The 17,081-nt window shown below is 57.6% G+C and overlaps 2 protein-coding genes across 6 annotated transcripts in view; one reads left to right on the forward strand and one right to left on the reverse strand.

The window, feature by feature from the left end:
• SENP8 (SUMO peptidase family member, NEDD8 specific) overlaps positions 1-3,519 on the forward strand; it is a 6,587-nt gene extending 3,068 nt beyond the window's left edge. For all 3 annotated transcript variants that reach the window (XM_027697946.1, XM_027697947.1, XM_027697948.1), the window contains one exon: positions 1,220-3,519. In XM_027697946.1, coding sequence (XP_027553747.1) covers positions 1,248-1,886 — 639 coding nt within the window. In that variant the 5' untranslated portion in view covers positions 1,220-1,247 and the 3' untranslated portion in view covers positions 1,887-3,519. The remainder of the gene's footprint in view (positions 1-1,219) is intronic.
• Positions 3,520-4,938: 1,419 nt separating this feature from the next.
• On the reverse strand, positions 4,939-16,609 carry GRAMD2A (GRAM domain containing 2A). 3 transcript variants are annotated; one of them, XM_027697942.1, is made up of 13 exons: positions 16,233-16,608; positions 15,739-16,065; positions 13,235-13,348; positions 12,468-12,525; positions 11,065-11,137; positions 10,880-10,983; positions 10,216-10,314; positions 9,225-9,296; positions 8,274-8,336; positions 7,047-7,203; positions 6,648-6,747; positions 6,452-6,559; positions 4,939-5,999 (listed from the first exon to the last, which is right to left on the reverse strand). In XM_027697942.1, the coding sequence occupies exons 3-13, from the start codon at positions 13,336-13,338 to the stop codon at positions 5,996-5,998; spliced, it is 942 nt and encodes a 313-aa protein (XP_027553743.1). In that variant the 5' UTR covers positions 13,339-13,348; positions 15,739-16,065; positions 16,233-16,608; the 3' UTR covers positions 4,939-5,995. The 3 variants fall into 3 exon arrangements, with proteins under 3 accessions (XP_027553743.1, XP_027553745.1, XP_027553746.1); XM_027697944.1 differs by lacking the exon at positions 16,233-16,608 and having other exon boundaries at positions 15,739-16,129; XM_027697945.1 differs by lacking the exon at positions 4,939-5,999 and having other exon boundaries at positions 6,448-6,559; positions 16,233-16,609.
• Positions 16,610-17,081: the final 472 nt, after the last annotated feature.

Here is a 17,081-nt window from a genome sequence, read left to right on the forward strand (position 1 = left end):
CACACACACACACACACACACACACACACACACACACACACACACACTCTCTCACGGGCTGTCATGCCCCAAACACTCACCTCGGCCCTTCCTTCCGATGTGTTCCACAGGCCCTGTGTCTCACCCATTCTGTTCCTTACTCGTCATGTGCCCTGGGACCTGGCCAAGAGTTCTGAGAGATGAATCCCTAATTTATGCATCCCAGGCCAGGAGGGGTTATTTTTCGTGATTCTAATCTACTTCTTCCTAACACGTAAACAATGCAACACTCCATTTTTTTAATTTCCCCCTGTCATGATGGAAAATTAGTGACTTATTTCTAGTGAATCACATTAAAGTGACCTTATCGTTTTGAGCTTTCACAGGGGGCTTTCAGAAATCTGAAGATGTTTTCATGCCGCCTTTGGCGCAGCTGAGGGAAGGGTGAGGCCCAATCAGTTCCACGTCACCGCTGTCCCCAAATGTGGCATTACCAGCCCCATCCTGGCCAGGAGAGGAGTGAGGGGCTGAGGGTGCGTTGCCACAGCTGAGGAGCCTGGGAGAGCTGGGGGATGTCAGAGCATAAGGAAAACCAGGGTGGACAGAGGGGGGTTAAGGCAAGTTTCTCTTTGGAAGATCTCCTCCGAAATCCTAATCTGAGTAGGCAGAGTTGTCCTAAAGATTCCCACGGTAAGAAACTGGTTGTTTTGTGATCTCGTTTTGCTTTGTTACTCCTTACTCATGGCTGTGCCTCCCGTGCTGGTGGCCCAGCAGGTTCTCCTGGAAGAGGTCGTGCATCTAGCAGAGAGCTGGGGCACTCTGTGCTTGGTGAGAGGGGCCGTATGTCAGACAGCCCCAGAAAAGCTTCATTTAGGGAATACCAGTCATGCAAAGAATTCCTGTGACTGTCACTGTCCAGGTGAAACACCAGAATACCCAAACACCATCTGACTTCTCCTGGCTCAGGTCTGGTTTCCGTGCAGAGGTGTGTGTGTTCCCAAGCAGGAACTGCTTGCTTTGAGGTTCAGATCCTCACAGTGAAAGGCTGATCTAACCTAGAGCTCAGAAGAGCCTGGCTCAACCTGACACTCCCCCGTCTGCTGATGGTCCTTCAGATATCTGTCTGGGAATCCCGGGCTCTGGCTCGCTGCTGCTGAGAAGGCACTCGAGGTTTCTTGGGCTGTATTGTGTCCCAGGTGTGATCCAGTTCCTAAACTCCTCTTGCCCTTCTCTGTTCCAGCTCTGGCGGGTCCCTGTAGTGCTGCAGGATGGATCCCGTGGTGCTCAGCTACATGGACAGCCTGCTGAGGCAGTCGGACGTGGCCCTGCTGGAGCCCCCGAACTGGCTCAACGACCACATCATCGGCTTCGCCTTCGAGTACTTCGCCAACGAGCAGTTCCAGGAGTTCAGCCACCGCGTGTGCTTCATCGGCCCCGAGGTCGCCCAGTTCATCAAGTGTGCCCTCAGCCAGGAAGAAATAGCCGTGTTCCTCCAGCCGCTGGACCTTCTCCACAAGGAGCTGGTGTTCCTGCCCATCAATGACAACTCCAGCCAGGCCGCTGGGGGCACCCACTGGAGCTTACTGGTGTATTTCAGGGACAAGAAGTGCTTCGCCCACTACGATTCCCACAGTAAATGCAACTCTGCCCATGCCAGGCAGGTGGCAGGGAAGCTGGAGGCCTTTCTGGGCAAAAGAGGGGGCAAAGCCACCTTCGTGGAGGAGAAAGCGCCGGCGCAGCAGAACAGCTACGACTGCGGGATGTACGTGATCTGCAACGCCGAGGCCCTGTGCCACGGGTACTGCCGGGGCCAGCCCGAGCCAGGGCTGCAGCTCCTCACCCCCTCCTACATCACGCAGAAGAGATCCGAGTGGAAAGCTCTCATCACAAAACTGGCACAGAAGTGATGGGGATGCACCCCCAGCCCCCCCAAAAACTGCCTTCCCTGTCCTTGAGGCAGCAACCCCAGTGCCTGAGGGAGATGCCCATGCGCAGGATTGTCCCAAAGAAGAAGAATGTAACCCCTCCAGCATGGCTACACCCCCCAAACACCCTGTTCCCTGCGGGAAAAGCCTTAGTCCCCTCTGGAAATCACCGGCCTTTCTAACGACAAAAGTCACTTTGCTTTCAAAGAAACCCTCTCGATGATGAATTTTTACACTAATTGCTGTGGCAAAACAGGTTGCTGAACAGACTTCACCTGTGCCCAGCAGGCAGCACACCCTCGTTAGGTGGCTTTAATTGGCTCCAGGCATTGTCCTTCCACGCCAGGTTTAGCAAATGCCCTTTAAACCCAAGCCCCCAAGTGCTTTATCATGGCTATTTCTAGTCTGTGCCTCGCACTGGTAGTATTGGAGCAGTCTAGGATTTAGCAGCCAGGATTTTGTGCCCCTGAAAACCTGACACTGAGATGTCAAAAGATGAGACTCCAAAGGAAATGCTACAATTAATTAAAGAACAGGGCAAAACCAAAGTCAGTTTTCTTCAGCCTGGTGCTCCCAGGCTGCACAGCAATTGCATTTTTTTTGTCTCCCATCCCTGCTTGCTCTTATTGCAAATTAAAACCCAACTCTGAATGGCTGGAAGATTAATAGGAAGCTGAGAAACCCAATCCTAGGAAAGGAAACTTAATTGAGATGAAAAGCAACACTCACTCTTTGAAGCTTGGGGTTTTTCATTAGGATTTTAGGTTGTCTCCATCCAGGGAGGGTTTGTCAGTGCTCCCCAACCCTCGTTAGTGTTGCTGCTGCCTCTAAGACAAAACCAGTTCTATTACTTGAGATAAAAAAACCCACATCAGGGAGAACAAAAGGACAGAGTTTGAGCTTTCTCAAGGTATAAAAGCCAAAGATAACTGTGGGCTCCTTGAAGTCCTTAATGCACTTCAAACTGAAACACTTCCCCTCCCGTGCTGGGTGACAGGATCTCGGAGTGGATCCTCTCGTTAAAGCCAGGCTTAGCAGGGGGGGAAATAAAAATTGAACTGAGATGTCATTGCAGGATAAGGAATAATCTCTCAGTTAGTAAGAAGCAAAGAGCAGGTTGCTCAGGTGGTGTCTGGCAGAGCAACCACACCCCAGAGCGCCGACCTGATCAGGGAAATCCAGGTTAAATATAACCCTTGGAAAAGGAAAGGGGGAAGGATTGTTTTTAACCCGGAGCTCCTCACCAGCCCAGTCCCACCGGTGTGTGCAGCAGCACAGCACCGAGGGGATGAAGGGCTTAACCTTCCCTTGCTGCCAAGAGAAAAGCAAGAAACCAGCCCAGGCTCCCCCAAAACACCCAACCACACCCTCACAGGCAGCAGTGAGGCCAGACAAGGGTCAGGATCATTCCCCTCCCTCCTACACTGCCCTGACAGGAGAGCAGCCGGTGGTCCAGGGCATCCCTCCAGCACCAGCCCTCCCTGGAAAACCTGCTCAGCTGGAGCTCTAATGGGATCGAGCCGCTCGCCGAAGGGGATTCACCTTGGACTCCGAGGGGCTGTGCTGGAGCCACATCACTGCCACTCCCAAATCCAGAATAAAACTCAGACCAAACCGTGCACTTGCCAGCGTCATCCCATCCTCTGTGCAGGTCCCTGCTAATGCCATGGCTCCCGCTGCCCCGTGGAGTGTCACAGCACAGGGGCTGTGACTTGGGGTCTGGCAGCGGCTTCTCGGCCTATTGAATCTCCCAGTCCCATTTTTAGGAGTTGGTTTGGGCTGGGGAGGAGCACAGGACAAGAGGAGGGAGGAAGGCAGGATGGTGGGGGTGACTGGGGAGATCTGGGAGGGGATCTGAGGGCAGGGGCTGTGTGTGTCCAGCACCACCCTGTGCTCCTCAGCCCCGTTCCCAAGCCAGCAAGGTGAGTGCCCAGGGACGTTCCCTGCACCTGAGGACATTCCCTGCACCTGAGGCTTTTATGTGCCTTTTCTTTACACAAAGAAAACAAACAGGCTCAAGCAGGGCATCACTGGGAGAGGTGACATGCACCAACCAGGGGTGGCAAAGACCCCCTGGGAAACAAAACTGGAGCCTTGTGACCAGTGACGGGCAGCAGGGACCCCCCACACCACACCAGGAGCTCATCCTGGTGCTCCTCCAAGCCTCCTCCATGTCACTGCACCCATGGGTTAGAGCTCTTTGTCACCACTGTCACATTCCTGGCTCGAGGACAAGGGACCCCACACACCTGCTGTGGAGCACCCAAAACCACCAGGCTGGAACACCAGACCAAAATCCACCCAATCCTCAACCTCTAAGCCTCTGCTTTGGGGTCAAGAGCCCCACTTTGAGGTTGAACCCATTGAGCACCAACTTATCTGTAGGAAAACCAACCCCAAACCCATCTGGGCTGCGGCACCAGGAAAACGAGCTGGGTGAGTCCCTGGTAGGGGTGGGACGGTGCCTTTTACCCACCAGGTCACCCACAGAAACAAGGACTCTGACAGCCCCGTAAACCCAGAGCTTTGAAGAAACCAGATCACCCCCCTCAGCACCCCAGGGTGCTAAATCCTCCAAAAATGAGTGACACCACCCCAGTCCCCACTTAGCCAACACCACTGTGGCTTTCAAGTTGGGCCATTTTCATGCATTTCACCCATTTACCTGCATGGGCCAGGCTGGGGAGAGGGGTTGTGGATGCTCAAGGAAGAAGAGGAGGAAGAGGAAGGCTCATCCTGTCCACCCTACAGGATGAGGTTGCAGCCCAGCTCCCTCCCCAGGCAGACGCTGTCCCCAAGGTGGCCCTGCCACTGGCTCGTGTCCCATCCCACAGTCTCTGCTGCCACCTAGTGCAATAACATCCCTGTCCCCTATGCCGGGAGCATCCCCAGCCCTGAGAGGACTCGAGGACAGGGCTGTCCCCACGTCACCCGTGTCCTGAAGGGGCTCTGGGACAGCACAGATTTTGGGATACCTGGTTTTGGGGCTCACAGCCCACCCCCACTGTGAGGACACTGCTGACAGAGAGCCACGTGCTAGAAAATCCTGGGTTTATTTTCATTTTCATTTCATTTAAAAGCCGTTCAGAGCCCAGAGCGAGCAGCAAACTCTCCCCCAGGGCACAGGGATTTGGCCCCATCAGCACTTGTAGTTCCCAAAAAACAGTAAAGAAAACCCAAGGGAATCACACAGGTGTCACCTGCCGTCCCAGCGTGCTCCCAGGGGGAGGCTGTGGGACAAATCCTGCGGGACGAATCCTGCGGCACTCGGCTCCAGGTGGTGACAAGGTTAACACGAACCAGGGCACAGATCCGGGACGTTCACCGGTGCCAGCCACGGGCTCCTTTCCAGACATCTTAACGAGGCGAGCGGGACTAATGAAGCCTTGGTCTGGCCCCAGTGTCAGGGGTGGTCACCCAGTCTGGGGGACCCTAAAGTGCTTTGCAGGGGACACACAAACCCCCCCCATGCTGAGATGGCCCAGTGCTCCAAGAAAGAAGGGCTGGGGGGCCCTGGATTGGACCCTCACCCTTGGGTGTGGGATAGATGATGCCCCACAGGGCTGGTGGCCCCTTTCTCCCATCCCCACAGATCCCCGTATCTGGGGCCATTCCTCTGGGCACATTCCCAGGGGTACTGAGACAGGGACAAACAGGTGGGTTTCACCCAGGGCAGCAACAGCAACTCATCCACATTTTTGGGGATTCCCGGTGAGCCCAAGGTCATCTTTCAACTAGAAAAAACCCAAGCCTGGAATAAAAACCGGCGTCCATTTTAGCAGCAAGTCCTACGGGGAGGTCCAAGTGCTCGGCAGCCCCGAGCCATCGTTCAGTGCTACGGCACAGCAGCGTCCCAGGGAGAAAACGGGTTTCCAGTGGGATGGGGAGTTGGCACCGGTGGCCAGGAGCTGGCTGGGAAGTCCCACCGGGAGCAAGTGCCCATAGGAAAAGAGAAAATACTTGGTCCCATTTTACCGGCCGAGGGAAAGCCGGGCCACGTGTAACAGTCACGGCTGGGAGGTCTCAGCACCGGGATCCACAGGCAGGGTGTCACCGTTGGAGTCCGTCCTCAGCCAGCGCCAGGGTAACAGTCACCTGCCAGCAGGGAGTGGGGTGAGATGGGAGAATGACTGCAGAGGCTCCATAACCCATCCCAGTGCTTCCCCGATGTCCCTAACCCAAGGACATCCCACTCCTGTCCATCCCTTGCTGATGCCCTTGGTCTCATTAGCCCCAGAGCACAGCCCAGCTCCAATGAGATGTCCTGATGCTCCTACAACTGGAGAGCCCCAAACCCATGAGGAAACTTCTTCCCAAGGTTCAGAGTCTCAGGGACAGCAGAGCTTCCCACAGTTGCTCAGACCAGCAGTTGACGGGATCATCTCTGGTGTGGGGATGGCACTGTGGGGTCTGTCAGGCACGGGATAAGGGACAAAGCATCCCAGGGACCTGTCGTGGAGCTCAGCCACTGCTCATTGCACCACATCCCTTGTGTCCTCCACACAGCGTGATCCACCCGCCCCAAAGTGTCCCCAGGGATCCCTCACCTCCTGTGCCCACGGGAGAGGTAGTCCCGGTTCAGGGAGCAGAGCTGCTGCTCCAGACGGAAGATGCGGAACGCCAGGTACGAGGAGGACACGACCAGGAGGCAGATGCTGGGAGCAGAGGAACAAGCCAAGCGCTCAGCTGAGACCAACATTCCCAGTGCACCTCCGGCCCCCCCGCACCACCCTCGGCACTTACAGCACAATGAAGATCTTCAGGAGCTGGTAGTCGGAAGGTCTCAGCTCCGCCACACAGCTCTGCTCCACCTCCAGCTCCTCCTCAGTGTTTATTGCACTTTCTGAAAGGCAAACCCACAGTCAGCGGCACAGTAACGCTCGGCAGACACTCCTGCTCTCCAGCAACCAGGAAACATCAAACATTTCTCCCTCATGGGCTCAGACCTCACAGCCAGGAGATCCCACCCCATCCCCAGGACCCCATCACTGACTCCCAGCCTCAGCCCTGCTCCTCTGCAAGGCAGAATTCCCCTCCAGGAGGGCGGAGGATGGATGAACACATATTTATAGAGGTTTACGCCCAGCACCATGTATAGAACAAGGCACAGACCCGTGTGCCCGGGTCAGATGCTGCCCTCACCCGAAACCAGGGGCTCCTCAGAGGTGAAGGAGCTCTCCTTGGCACTCAGGCTGCTGACAGAGGTCCGGTGGATGCACTGGTAGTTGGCATCTGGCAGTGACAGTGACAGCGAGGTGGGTGACACCTTCCTCCACTTGCCCTCAGGGACGATCACCTCCTGTGGGAACAGCCCCGGTGTGCCATGCGCTGCCAGAGGGTTCTCCCATGGCAGTGCCAAGGATTCAGACTCAAACTTTATGGCAACTCCATTGAGCACCAGCACATCCAAACCATTGTCCTAAGTGGGAGCAGGTCCTCCGTGATGGCTCCATGGGAATGCAGGTTCCTACTGCCATAGAAGGACCTGCCCATGCACCCCACACCTGCCCCAAATACCAACTGCAGCCTCCTCCACCCCTTGAAACTCAGGGCGGTCACCCAGCATTCTCCATTTCTCCATCTGGCATTGCCCCAGAAGGGCAGAACGTGCCCCAGAAAAGCACCAAATCATGTGTAGAGGCAGCCAGCACAAAGAGGGGGTCCCACACCAAAGAGTCCCCAAGGCTGGAGCTGCTGAAGGGCTACATCCCTCCAAAGCACCAGGACATGCTGCAAGCCTGGATCGCTCCCAGTTCAGCCCTTGAAATGAATCTTTAACCCCTGGGATGCCACCAGACCAACAAAACATTGGGGTCATCCCAACTGTCACCTCCTGGTGCACCCCAACTGTCACCTCCTGCACTGAGCTCAGGGCCACCAGACCTGAGGACACCCTGCTCCAAAGGTGCAGGATGCAGCCACTGTGCTCACTGGATCACCCCATGGTTTCACCACAAGCCATCCCACAGGCTTCTGGATATCTCAGCCACATTCCCAGCCTGTCATCCACGTTCATGGCCGTGAACAGCATCGGCTGGTGGGAGCAGAGCTGCAGCATTTTCCACATCACTCTGAAGTTTTTCTGTCTATAAAGGGACCCCTGAGACCAACAGGCCAAGTCATCAGCTGTGCTCAGCCAGGTCCTCTTGACCCGTCTGTTCCTGCCAAGTGTGGGTGATGAGGATCCCAGAGGATGAGCTCCAAAGGTGACAGGCACGTCCTGGCACGGCCTTTGATGGCACCGAGGGGGGAGAACCAACTCTGACCGTGAGAGCGGCTGTTCAAACCGAGGGGGCCTGGAGGTACTTCCCACCCACAGCATGAGTTCAGGAAGGTCTTTCCCTCTCCCAGAGCTGCCCTCACCCTCACCAGTGACACGGCGTCCGGCTCCTCCGACAGCTCCTTCAGACTCAAACTCTTCTTACTCGAAACCTGGAAGGGAGAGACAAACAGGTGTTATGGTGCTGCCTCCCCCTGCTTCAACCTGAGCCACAGAATGGAATTTTGGCTTTTCTGTTGAGTCTATGAAGAGCAGCTGCTTAAAACTTGTGATCACAGGGATTTTGGGGTTGAAGAAGAGCACCCAGCAGAGGACAGGGCATTGCTGCTTCTCATCACTGAACACCCAGCAGGGCCATAGTTGAACTGGGGGCTCCTGCACTGGCCTCAGCTCACAGCACAGGGAATAAACCATCAGGGGAAAAAAAAAGGGAATATCTGGGCAGAGCCCAGCACATTCCAAAAAATAAATCCCCCAGTTTGGCAACAGGGCTGAGTCACCCAAATCACTGCCCTGGCATAGCTGGTAGACACCCTCCCGGGCGGGGCAGGGCTCTGGCACCGCTTCCCACGTGCTTCAAAGGCAGGGAGAAGAGGTCCCCACAGTCCCCCTCTCCAGCTCAAGAGCTGATGGGTGCCTTTTCCCCCTTGATTTAATTTTTTTTACTTTGTACCATTTTTCCTCCCCTTAAAACTTTAGATCTGGGCAAAAGGCAGCGATGTGCAGAGTGGCAGAACAAGTATTACTACCATATTATAAATAATTTATACACACGCCCTGGGAGAGAGCAGAAACTCTGGGCTCTGCCTCATCCGTGACCCAGAAAAGGCCCACGGGAACAGGATGTGCCCAGGGCATGGATCCTGCCCCTCTTCCCATCTCTTGATGCGGAGCGAGGACACCTGGAACTGGGAGGGCTTTGGGAGCATTCCAAAGCCTTGGAGATGGGTGGTGAAGAGCTCTGCTCAGCCCAAGGGGGAGCACAGAGCCCCGGGGCCGTGCACGTGTGGAACAGCCGTTGGATGTGGAACAGGCAGTACCTGCAGGTGTGTGCAGACTCTCCTCAGCACATCGTACACACTGTCACGGGAGATGAGGGACACGAAGATGTACTGCAAGAGAAAGAGAGAAGCTGTTGAGAGAGATTCCCCCCATCCTGCATCCGGTTCTCCACAGGCAGGGACAGGCGGAGACGTCCTGCCCTTGAATCTCCCCTTTTTCGGGAGCTGTGTTTCCCCGCAGGTGTTTCCCTGCGGAGCTTCCCTGCTGTTATTTTTGCAGCCTGCTAAAACCTGGACCAGATTTTTTGGGGCCAGTTTCACTCAGCTGCTGTTCCTACAGGCCTTCCCATGCTCAGCCCAGAGGGACACGGCAGGAAATGGGGCTGTGACCTATGGAAAACATCCCCACGGATGGGGGGAACAAGGGGCCAGACTCTGCTCAATGCAGAACCCAGATGATGTGCAGGGCAGCCACACATGGCTTTGAATGCCCTGTGCCCCCCCCTACCAAAATCCATCGGGAATAATCCTCTCCCAAAATCCCGCAAGAATAACCCCCCTCCCTGGCAGGGGATGGGTGACGCACAGGGTTGGCAGCAACACCCAGGCAGGCAAGGACTCGGACCCACTACGTCAGCTCACTGCAGCCAACAACATCCAACGGGATTTAAAAGCTGGAAATTCAGCCCTGTATCCAAATTTTCCACCAGCTTCGGCTAAATGCCAGTCTAAGCCCTTTCACTGCTTGTGTTTAAGGAGTTTAAAGGTTTTACGTGAGCCTGGCAGGGATTTGTCAGGCTCCACCGAGTTTCACTTGGGCTTTGCTTCGTCCAGAAACAAAGTGGAATTCAGGAACAAAAGCAAAGCAAAGTGAAATTCAGGAACAAGAGGGTGTTTGCCCTGGCTGGCAGCCAGCACGGAGAGCAGCACTCGCTTCCCAACTGGGGATGGGAATCTCTTCATTCCCTGCTCCCAAATCACACCCAGCTCAGAGCAGGGCATCATCCAGTGCTGGCAGTGCTGGTGTTACCTTCCTGCTGGCAGTGGTGGTGATGGCCAAGCCGTTGGGCAGCAGCCGAGCCGTCTTATGCTTCTTTATCAGCTGTACAGAGACCACCGGGATCACAACCTGCAGAGCAAGAGGACACGGGATGGGCATGGCACAAGCACCACCCAGTCTCCCTAAGACCCACCACGAGAGTCCCCCCTGCAAGCCCTGGGAGGGTGAAAAGTAAGGCAGGATGTAATTTTTGGCAGGATAACTTCGCTAAAACCCTGAGCCTCCATCACATATTTGTTTAAAGCATTGGGTATAAATAATTCAGTCCTCCAGCCCAGTTTTAAAGGAAGTCGTCTCCCCCCAAGATCCCCGTCAGCCACAAGACTAATGGGGAAACATCAGATGGTAAATCAAGAAGAAAAGCCAAGAGACATTCAAATCTCTCCCCCCTGAAACCTTTGATCTTCCTTCAAACGCCGTTGTGGCTGGTGGGAGGTTTTGCATCAGGGAATTCTAAACCAAACCAATATTTGGTTTCCCCAGGCCGACACTGCAGGTGATCGGGGGGGGGCACAGCCACACTCCCCTTCCCATTAGAGGCTTCTGACAGGGATTTTGGTGGTATTGGGGTGCAGGAGGGGATAAGCTGTGGCTATGAGTCCCATGGGACGGGGTGAGTTGGTCCCCACGTTACCTTGATGTCCTTCCCGAAAAGGTTTGCATAGAAGCAGAGCCAGTTGGGAGAGATGTAAAGCCTTCCCTGGATGAGGATGTCTCTCTGGAGTGCACAGGAGCAAACTGCAAGGCAGAGAGAGGGCCATGGCAGAGCGTGTGTCAGATCCTGCCGCTTCCACCCCTGTCCCTCACCCTGCCACCCACCTTTCAGCACACTCTCCTCCGTCGGGATGTCCTTGAACAGCTTGTGGTACTGGGAGTTGTACTTGCTAGCGGCCTGAAAACAGAGCAGAGCAAAGTTATCCGGTGACCTTGCTGATAAGGAGACCCAAAAATCACCCTCCTGCACAAGAACCTCCCCCTGCCCGCACCCGGGACCGGCGCAGGGGGGTCCCACCCGGCTGGGGACAGGGGGCCCAGTGGGTTAGAGGAAGGTCAGATGACCCAGCCCCTGGCGAACGCCGTGCCATCCTCCCAGATAAACATTTCCCGGAATATCTAAGGAGGCTGCTGAGCCTCTGCGAGGAGCTGCTTTTCCGCCGGGCTCATCCGCAGGCAGTTTTATTTTGCCCAGCGGTTTCTCTCCTCCTCCTCTCCCCTTATCCGGGACACGGTGACAACACTTGCTTTGCGCCCATCTCGACGCGCCATCCAGCTATTTATATTCCCGGCGCCGCTTCAAAGCCTGCCGGCACCACGGCGGGAGGCTCGGCACGGCGGCCCTCAGACACTTCTGTGGGGAAGGCAAAGCTCCAAAGCACTTCAACGCTTCCCATAAATCCGCTCGACCGGTCCCGTGCAGCAGATTTGTGCCCCCTGCCCTCAGGGTGCTCCCCAGGGACGCGGCGAATTCCAAGGGACGAGCTGCTTTGCCAGGACGCGGGGAAGTCTGGCACAGCAAGGCTGGTTTGTGGGCAGCAGCGCAGGCAGAGCCCTCCTGCCCGCGGGACAAGGTCACCTTCGCTCCGTGCGCCTTGTCACCGGATGAGCCGGGCCCTAAGAGGATCAAGGCTCAGCATCACCTGGAGTTGGCTCAGACACCTCCCGGAGAGATGCCAGCATGGTGGGGGTGCCAGTGGGAGCGTTTCAGGGGGACACAAGGGGTATCACCTCCAAACACCACCAAGAAACACCCCCTGGCCCCAGCACAGACCCACTGCCGACCCTGTCACTCTCCCAGGTGCCTCTGGATAACCAGAAAAATATTTTCCCCTCCATTTTCTTCATGGGGAAAGGCAAAATACTGTTTCCTGTTATTCCTTCCTCTTCCAGAGCATCTTTTTTCTGTAGATAGACCAAAAAAACTCTGCTTTGGGCAAGATTTGAACAACCAAAAAGGTTTGAATGGATGGAAATTGAGCTGCTCCCAGTCAATGTTTCCACTTTTTCCTTTGCTCTGGATGGAAAATGATGAAGTGTTTGCAAGGCAGAGCACAGGCCACACAAAACCATCACCAGCTCCCCTGAAATTGCAGGCAGGAGCCTCTGTCCCACACGAGCAGCTGTCTCCGGCTCCTTTAGCCCACAGCTGAGACCCCGGGCAGGCTCCTCCAGGGACAACAGGCTACAACAAACCAGCCCAGTCGCTCCCAAAGCCAAAGACTCACCACTTCCCGGTGGCATTTCTTGATGTCCTCATCCTTGAGGGCTTCGTTCAGGCGGAGGCTGGAAGGAAAAATAATAATCACCAGGTAAGGAAGAGCCCCAGGTCTCTTGCCTGTTCCCTAAACACGTATGAGGCAAGATGAGACAAGGAATCATGTAAAGGATTGAAGAGAGATCCCAGGAAGGCACATTTTGGGCGTCTCCGTGATGTGATGTGGCATTGGGTGTTGCTGAGGCTCAGAAATGGTTGCTGAGGGCTGATCTCTGATGGGAGACATGGAGGCACCGGAACAGGGTTGACTGTCCCCAAAACACATCCCAGCTCCAGGAAGGAGACCAAAGCTGCACCGGCAGCAGCCTGGGACAGGCTGGGAGCTGGAAATGGGCAGCTTTGGCTGGGTCATGGCTTCCTGAGGGAAAGCACACACAGGAATTTGGGAATGTGCCTGGGCAGGAGGATGGACTCGGCTTTGGCCATGCACGGGGACATCCAGCCACATCCATCCCATGGGCAGACGAAGGGACAAACCATGGAGCGAACGAAATCCTCCCAACAACCTCAGCCGTGGGAACAGCATTCCCTTCCCCATATCCCTTTCCTTTCCCTGCTTTCATACCCTCAATATTTGAGGGGGAAAACAAAGAAGGGTCTCCCTGTGCCCCCCCCCTGCTGGTGGACTGGATTCAGGGGCTTGGAGGAAGCGGGGATGCCACGGCATGGGGGAAAGGGAAAACACTCAACCACAGCCCCTGGGATGCTGCTCCTCACCTGCCATCGAGGGAATCCAAACTCTTCTGCTTGTGGGACACCTCCAGCTTCTCACGGCCGTGCCTGGGCTCGGGGCTCTTCAGGGGAGCTGCCTTCTCATGCATCGGCGTGGCACTGCAAGGAGACGCTGTCAGCCCCCGAGGGGAAGGGCAAGAGGGGCTTGGGGCTCTAAATCTATTCCCTTCAATCCCAGCCTGCACAGAGACGTTGGAATCTGCTGCTCAAGGACAGCGAGAATATTTCTGCAATTTCTCAAGTCACGTGGACACAAAGAAAAAGGCACTTTTTTGCCAGGAACTCCCTAGTGCTTGCAACCAAGCAGCCAAGGAGCTGCTGTTCCCTCAGATAACTCTGTCCAAAGCACAGCCTCTCCTCCTCAAAGGATGGAGGTTGAGCTGGGGACAATCACAGGTCTACGAAACTCCTCAGGGGGAGGGATTTCAGCCAGGGTCTGCTCCTCCTCGTCGCAAAGCACCGTGTTCCCGAGGCAGAGCCCTTGCCAGGCACCAGCTCTCTCCTTGAGTCGCTTCCCCGCATGTTCCAGCAGGGTGTTTACCATGGGGAATGTTATCAGAGGCGATTATCGGCCGCGGCAGGTAAAGTAAACACGGGCCCAGCGCCGCGGGGAGGTTATCACCTGGCAGGCCACCGAGGTGACGCTTCACCGGAGATTGCTGAGGCACCGGGAGCCAAAGCGATCCCAGGGGACCAGCGGCACGGCCGAGCCAGCAAACAGCCACAGGCCTACGGAGAGGAAATGATTCCAGGGAAAGCGCTCAGCTCACTGGGCAGGGGGTGATGCCGGAGCAGGTGGGGCGCAGGCAGGATGGCAGGATTAGCGCGGAGCTGGAGCATATCCCAGTGCCTGCGGGGATAATGCCATGGCACTGCGGCAGAGCCTGGGCAGAGAAGCCAACCCAAACTTCCTACACTCAGAGAGCACCTCTTTCGCCACCTGTACGTCCGTAGACACACCCTGCTCCCGCTCCAAGGGGATCGTGTGAAGGGAAACTCCTGGAAATAACCCCCCAGGCTCGAGGAGAGCCAGGATGGGGGTGCTGAACCCCAACAGCCATGCCCAAATGGGCTGAGAGTTGAAGCCACATGAGCCCTCACAGCCTGGGGCCCTGCCCAAAACACTGTCTGGATGTGATGGAGCCAGGCTGAATCCCGGCTGGAGGCGTGGGGATGATCCCACAACATGCAGCACATACATGGGGGTGCAGGAGAACCAAACACAAGTCCTGGTACCATGTGGTTGGGAACAGGCTGGGAACCAGGTCCTGGATCCCCACAGCTGGTGCTGGCAAAGAGCCACCGGCACAGCCCCAGAGTCCGAGCACCGCTGGGACAGGATGAATGTGCAGAGGTTGTTTTTAGGAGCTCAGGTCAAAGGATGTGTCTGGAAGGGAAGGGGACCCTACTGACAAGAAGCACCAAAATACTATCCTTTGGCATCACACTAAAAGGTGTTTCCCCTGCCTGATTCCTCGGACACCCTCTGCCAGGTGATGCCACGCTGCCCTGAAGCCCAAACTCGTATCATGGAGGCACCAAAGCCTTCACCCGCCCTTCTCGCGTGCTGGAAAAATGGGCTCTGCCTCAATCTGGAGCATCCCTCTCCAGAGCTCAGCCTGCTCTGGCTTCCCTCACGTCATCCCTTAAATCCCCAAGCTCTTGCACTGCTTAATCCGGGTGAGCCGATTTATCCCTAAGCGGGGCTGACACTGAGGGGCACCACACAGGGATCAGGGAGAGGCACCCCCTGCTCAAGACGAGGGCATCAGAACCCCCCAAACATCACCAAACACACATAAATCCCCTAAAATGAGAAAAACCAGAGGCTGGAGAGAACTTGGAAGTGCTGCATGGTCCCCTCCCAGTTTTCTCTCCCCCTCATGGCCACGACCAGGAACAATTCCTGGGTCAGACAGTCCCGGACACAGTGCTGGCATTGGGATGCTCCAGGAAGGATCTGGGCGCTGTGAGGAGCATCCTCAGCCCCAGAGGGAACATCACAGCAGCTGCCTTGTCTCCCCTTTCCAGATCTCGCTCCATCCTGGCTCCCAGATGCATCAGGGACACAGGTCTGGGGTTCAGGAACATGGGATATGATAAGGTTGGGCTCCAGGCACAGGTAACATGGAGGTTTCCCTTCCAAGAGCCACTTCCAGTGCTGGTACAGTGAGGAAAACACTTTCTAGCAGCTCACACTGTCACCCTCTTAAAGGAATTTGTTCAGCAAGAAGCTGCTTATGCAGGAAAATCACCATCCCAAGTGTCCCAAACTACAAGTGGCATAAAAATAGTCAGAGTGCAGAGCTCTTCAGAGAAGGTAAAGCCGGTGGGTGCAGGAGTTCACAGGAAAGGGAAAACAATCCAGTGACCTGCTGCCTCCCTGCCCAGTACAGACACCCCCTCGCCGCCCACACCGGCTCCCCAAAACCCGCAGGCGAATCCCGGTGCTTCTCCCTCCCTCGGGATCGCCGTGCCCCTGCCCTTACGCAGCGCTGGGATCCAGCCTGGAAAAGGTCCGGCGCGAGCCCCTCCGTCGGCGGGCGATTTTCGCTGGATCCCTTCCCCGGGGCCGGGGAAGCGCGCGGGAGGGGCCGGGGCGAGCCGGGCGGGGATCCCGCCTCCCAAAAATCCGCAGGAGGCTCAGAGGCGGAGGGAGGCCCCGGCGGGCGGGCGGCCGCGGCCCGAGCGAGCCCGGGCGGGATCCAGAGAGCTGCCCTTGGTCCCGACGTCCAAGGTCATTTCAGTCCCGCGTGTCGGAGCTGGAACGGAGCCACCCCGGGATGCTGGGGGGGAACGGCCGGAGCCGAGCGGCGCTGGCAGGAGAGAGGGACAGAGAGCGGGAGGTCAGGGCCGGAGGGAGCCCCGCGGGTGCCCCCGCGCGTGCCGGGTGTTCCCGCCCCGGGGCCAGGGGGTCACGGCCGGGGCTGAGCCCAGACCCCGGTCCGGGGGTCATCGCAGCGCCCAGGGCGCGGGGTCTCACCGGGAGCGGTTGCGAGCGCCCCGCGGCACGAGGGGGGAACAAGGGGGAGCACGGAGGGACCCCGGGCGGAGGCGGCCCCGGCCCGGCGGGGTGTGCGAGGCACGGAGGGACCGTGGGGGCTCGGACACCGCCGGGGCCGCGCCTGGGGCACCCGCGGGGCCGGTCCCGCCCTCACCCGCGCTGGGCGCCCCCTCAGGCGGAGCCGGCGGGTCCCGGGCGGGAAGTGCCCGGCCCGGCCCGGTCCGTCCCCTCAGGAAAGGTGGGGGGGTGTCGGTGTTTCCGCGCTCCCCTCAGCGCGGCGCCGCCGGCCGGGACAGGCCGAGGGGCAGCACCGGCTCTACGGCGGCAGCGGGAGAGAAGCGGCCCCGGTCCCGAAACCCCGGTCCTGATCCCCCCCTCGCTCTCGGCGTCCCCCTCACTCCCGGAGCCCCCCCTTCCCTCCCGCCCCCGCCGGTACCTGCGCGCGGCCCCGCGCGCCGCCGTCATGCCCCGCGCGCCCCGGCCTCCTCGCGCCGCCACGGCGCCCGCCCATTGGCCACACGACGCTTCCCCCCGCCCCTGCCGTCCGCCCATTGGCTGTCTGCCGCTCGGCCCCGCCCTCCCCCATGCCCATTGGCCGCCCTCCCCACGGGCCCGCCCCCTCCGCGCGCCGCCGTTGAGCAGCGCCCCCGCACACAGGCCACGCCCATCGGCGGGAGGGGGCGGGGGCCGGGGACTCACACGGGCCGCGGAACCGCCTCTTAAAGGGACCGCTGTGCTCCAGCGGCGACCTCGGCTGGCACAGCCGGGCTCCAAGACCGCCCCCGGCTCTCTCTCGCCCGAGGCCAGGACCCTGTAGGCCCCCCCCCA

Source organism: Neopelma chrysocephalum, unplaced genomic scaffold (genome assembly GCF_003984885.1).
Source record: "Neopelma chrysocephalum unplaced genomic scaffold, ASM398488v2 Primary Assembly neopelma1_124, whole genome shotgun sequence".
Taxonomy (NCBI): Eukaryota; Metazoa; Chordata; class Aves; order Passeriformes; family Pipridae; genus Neopelma; species Neopelma chrysocephalum.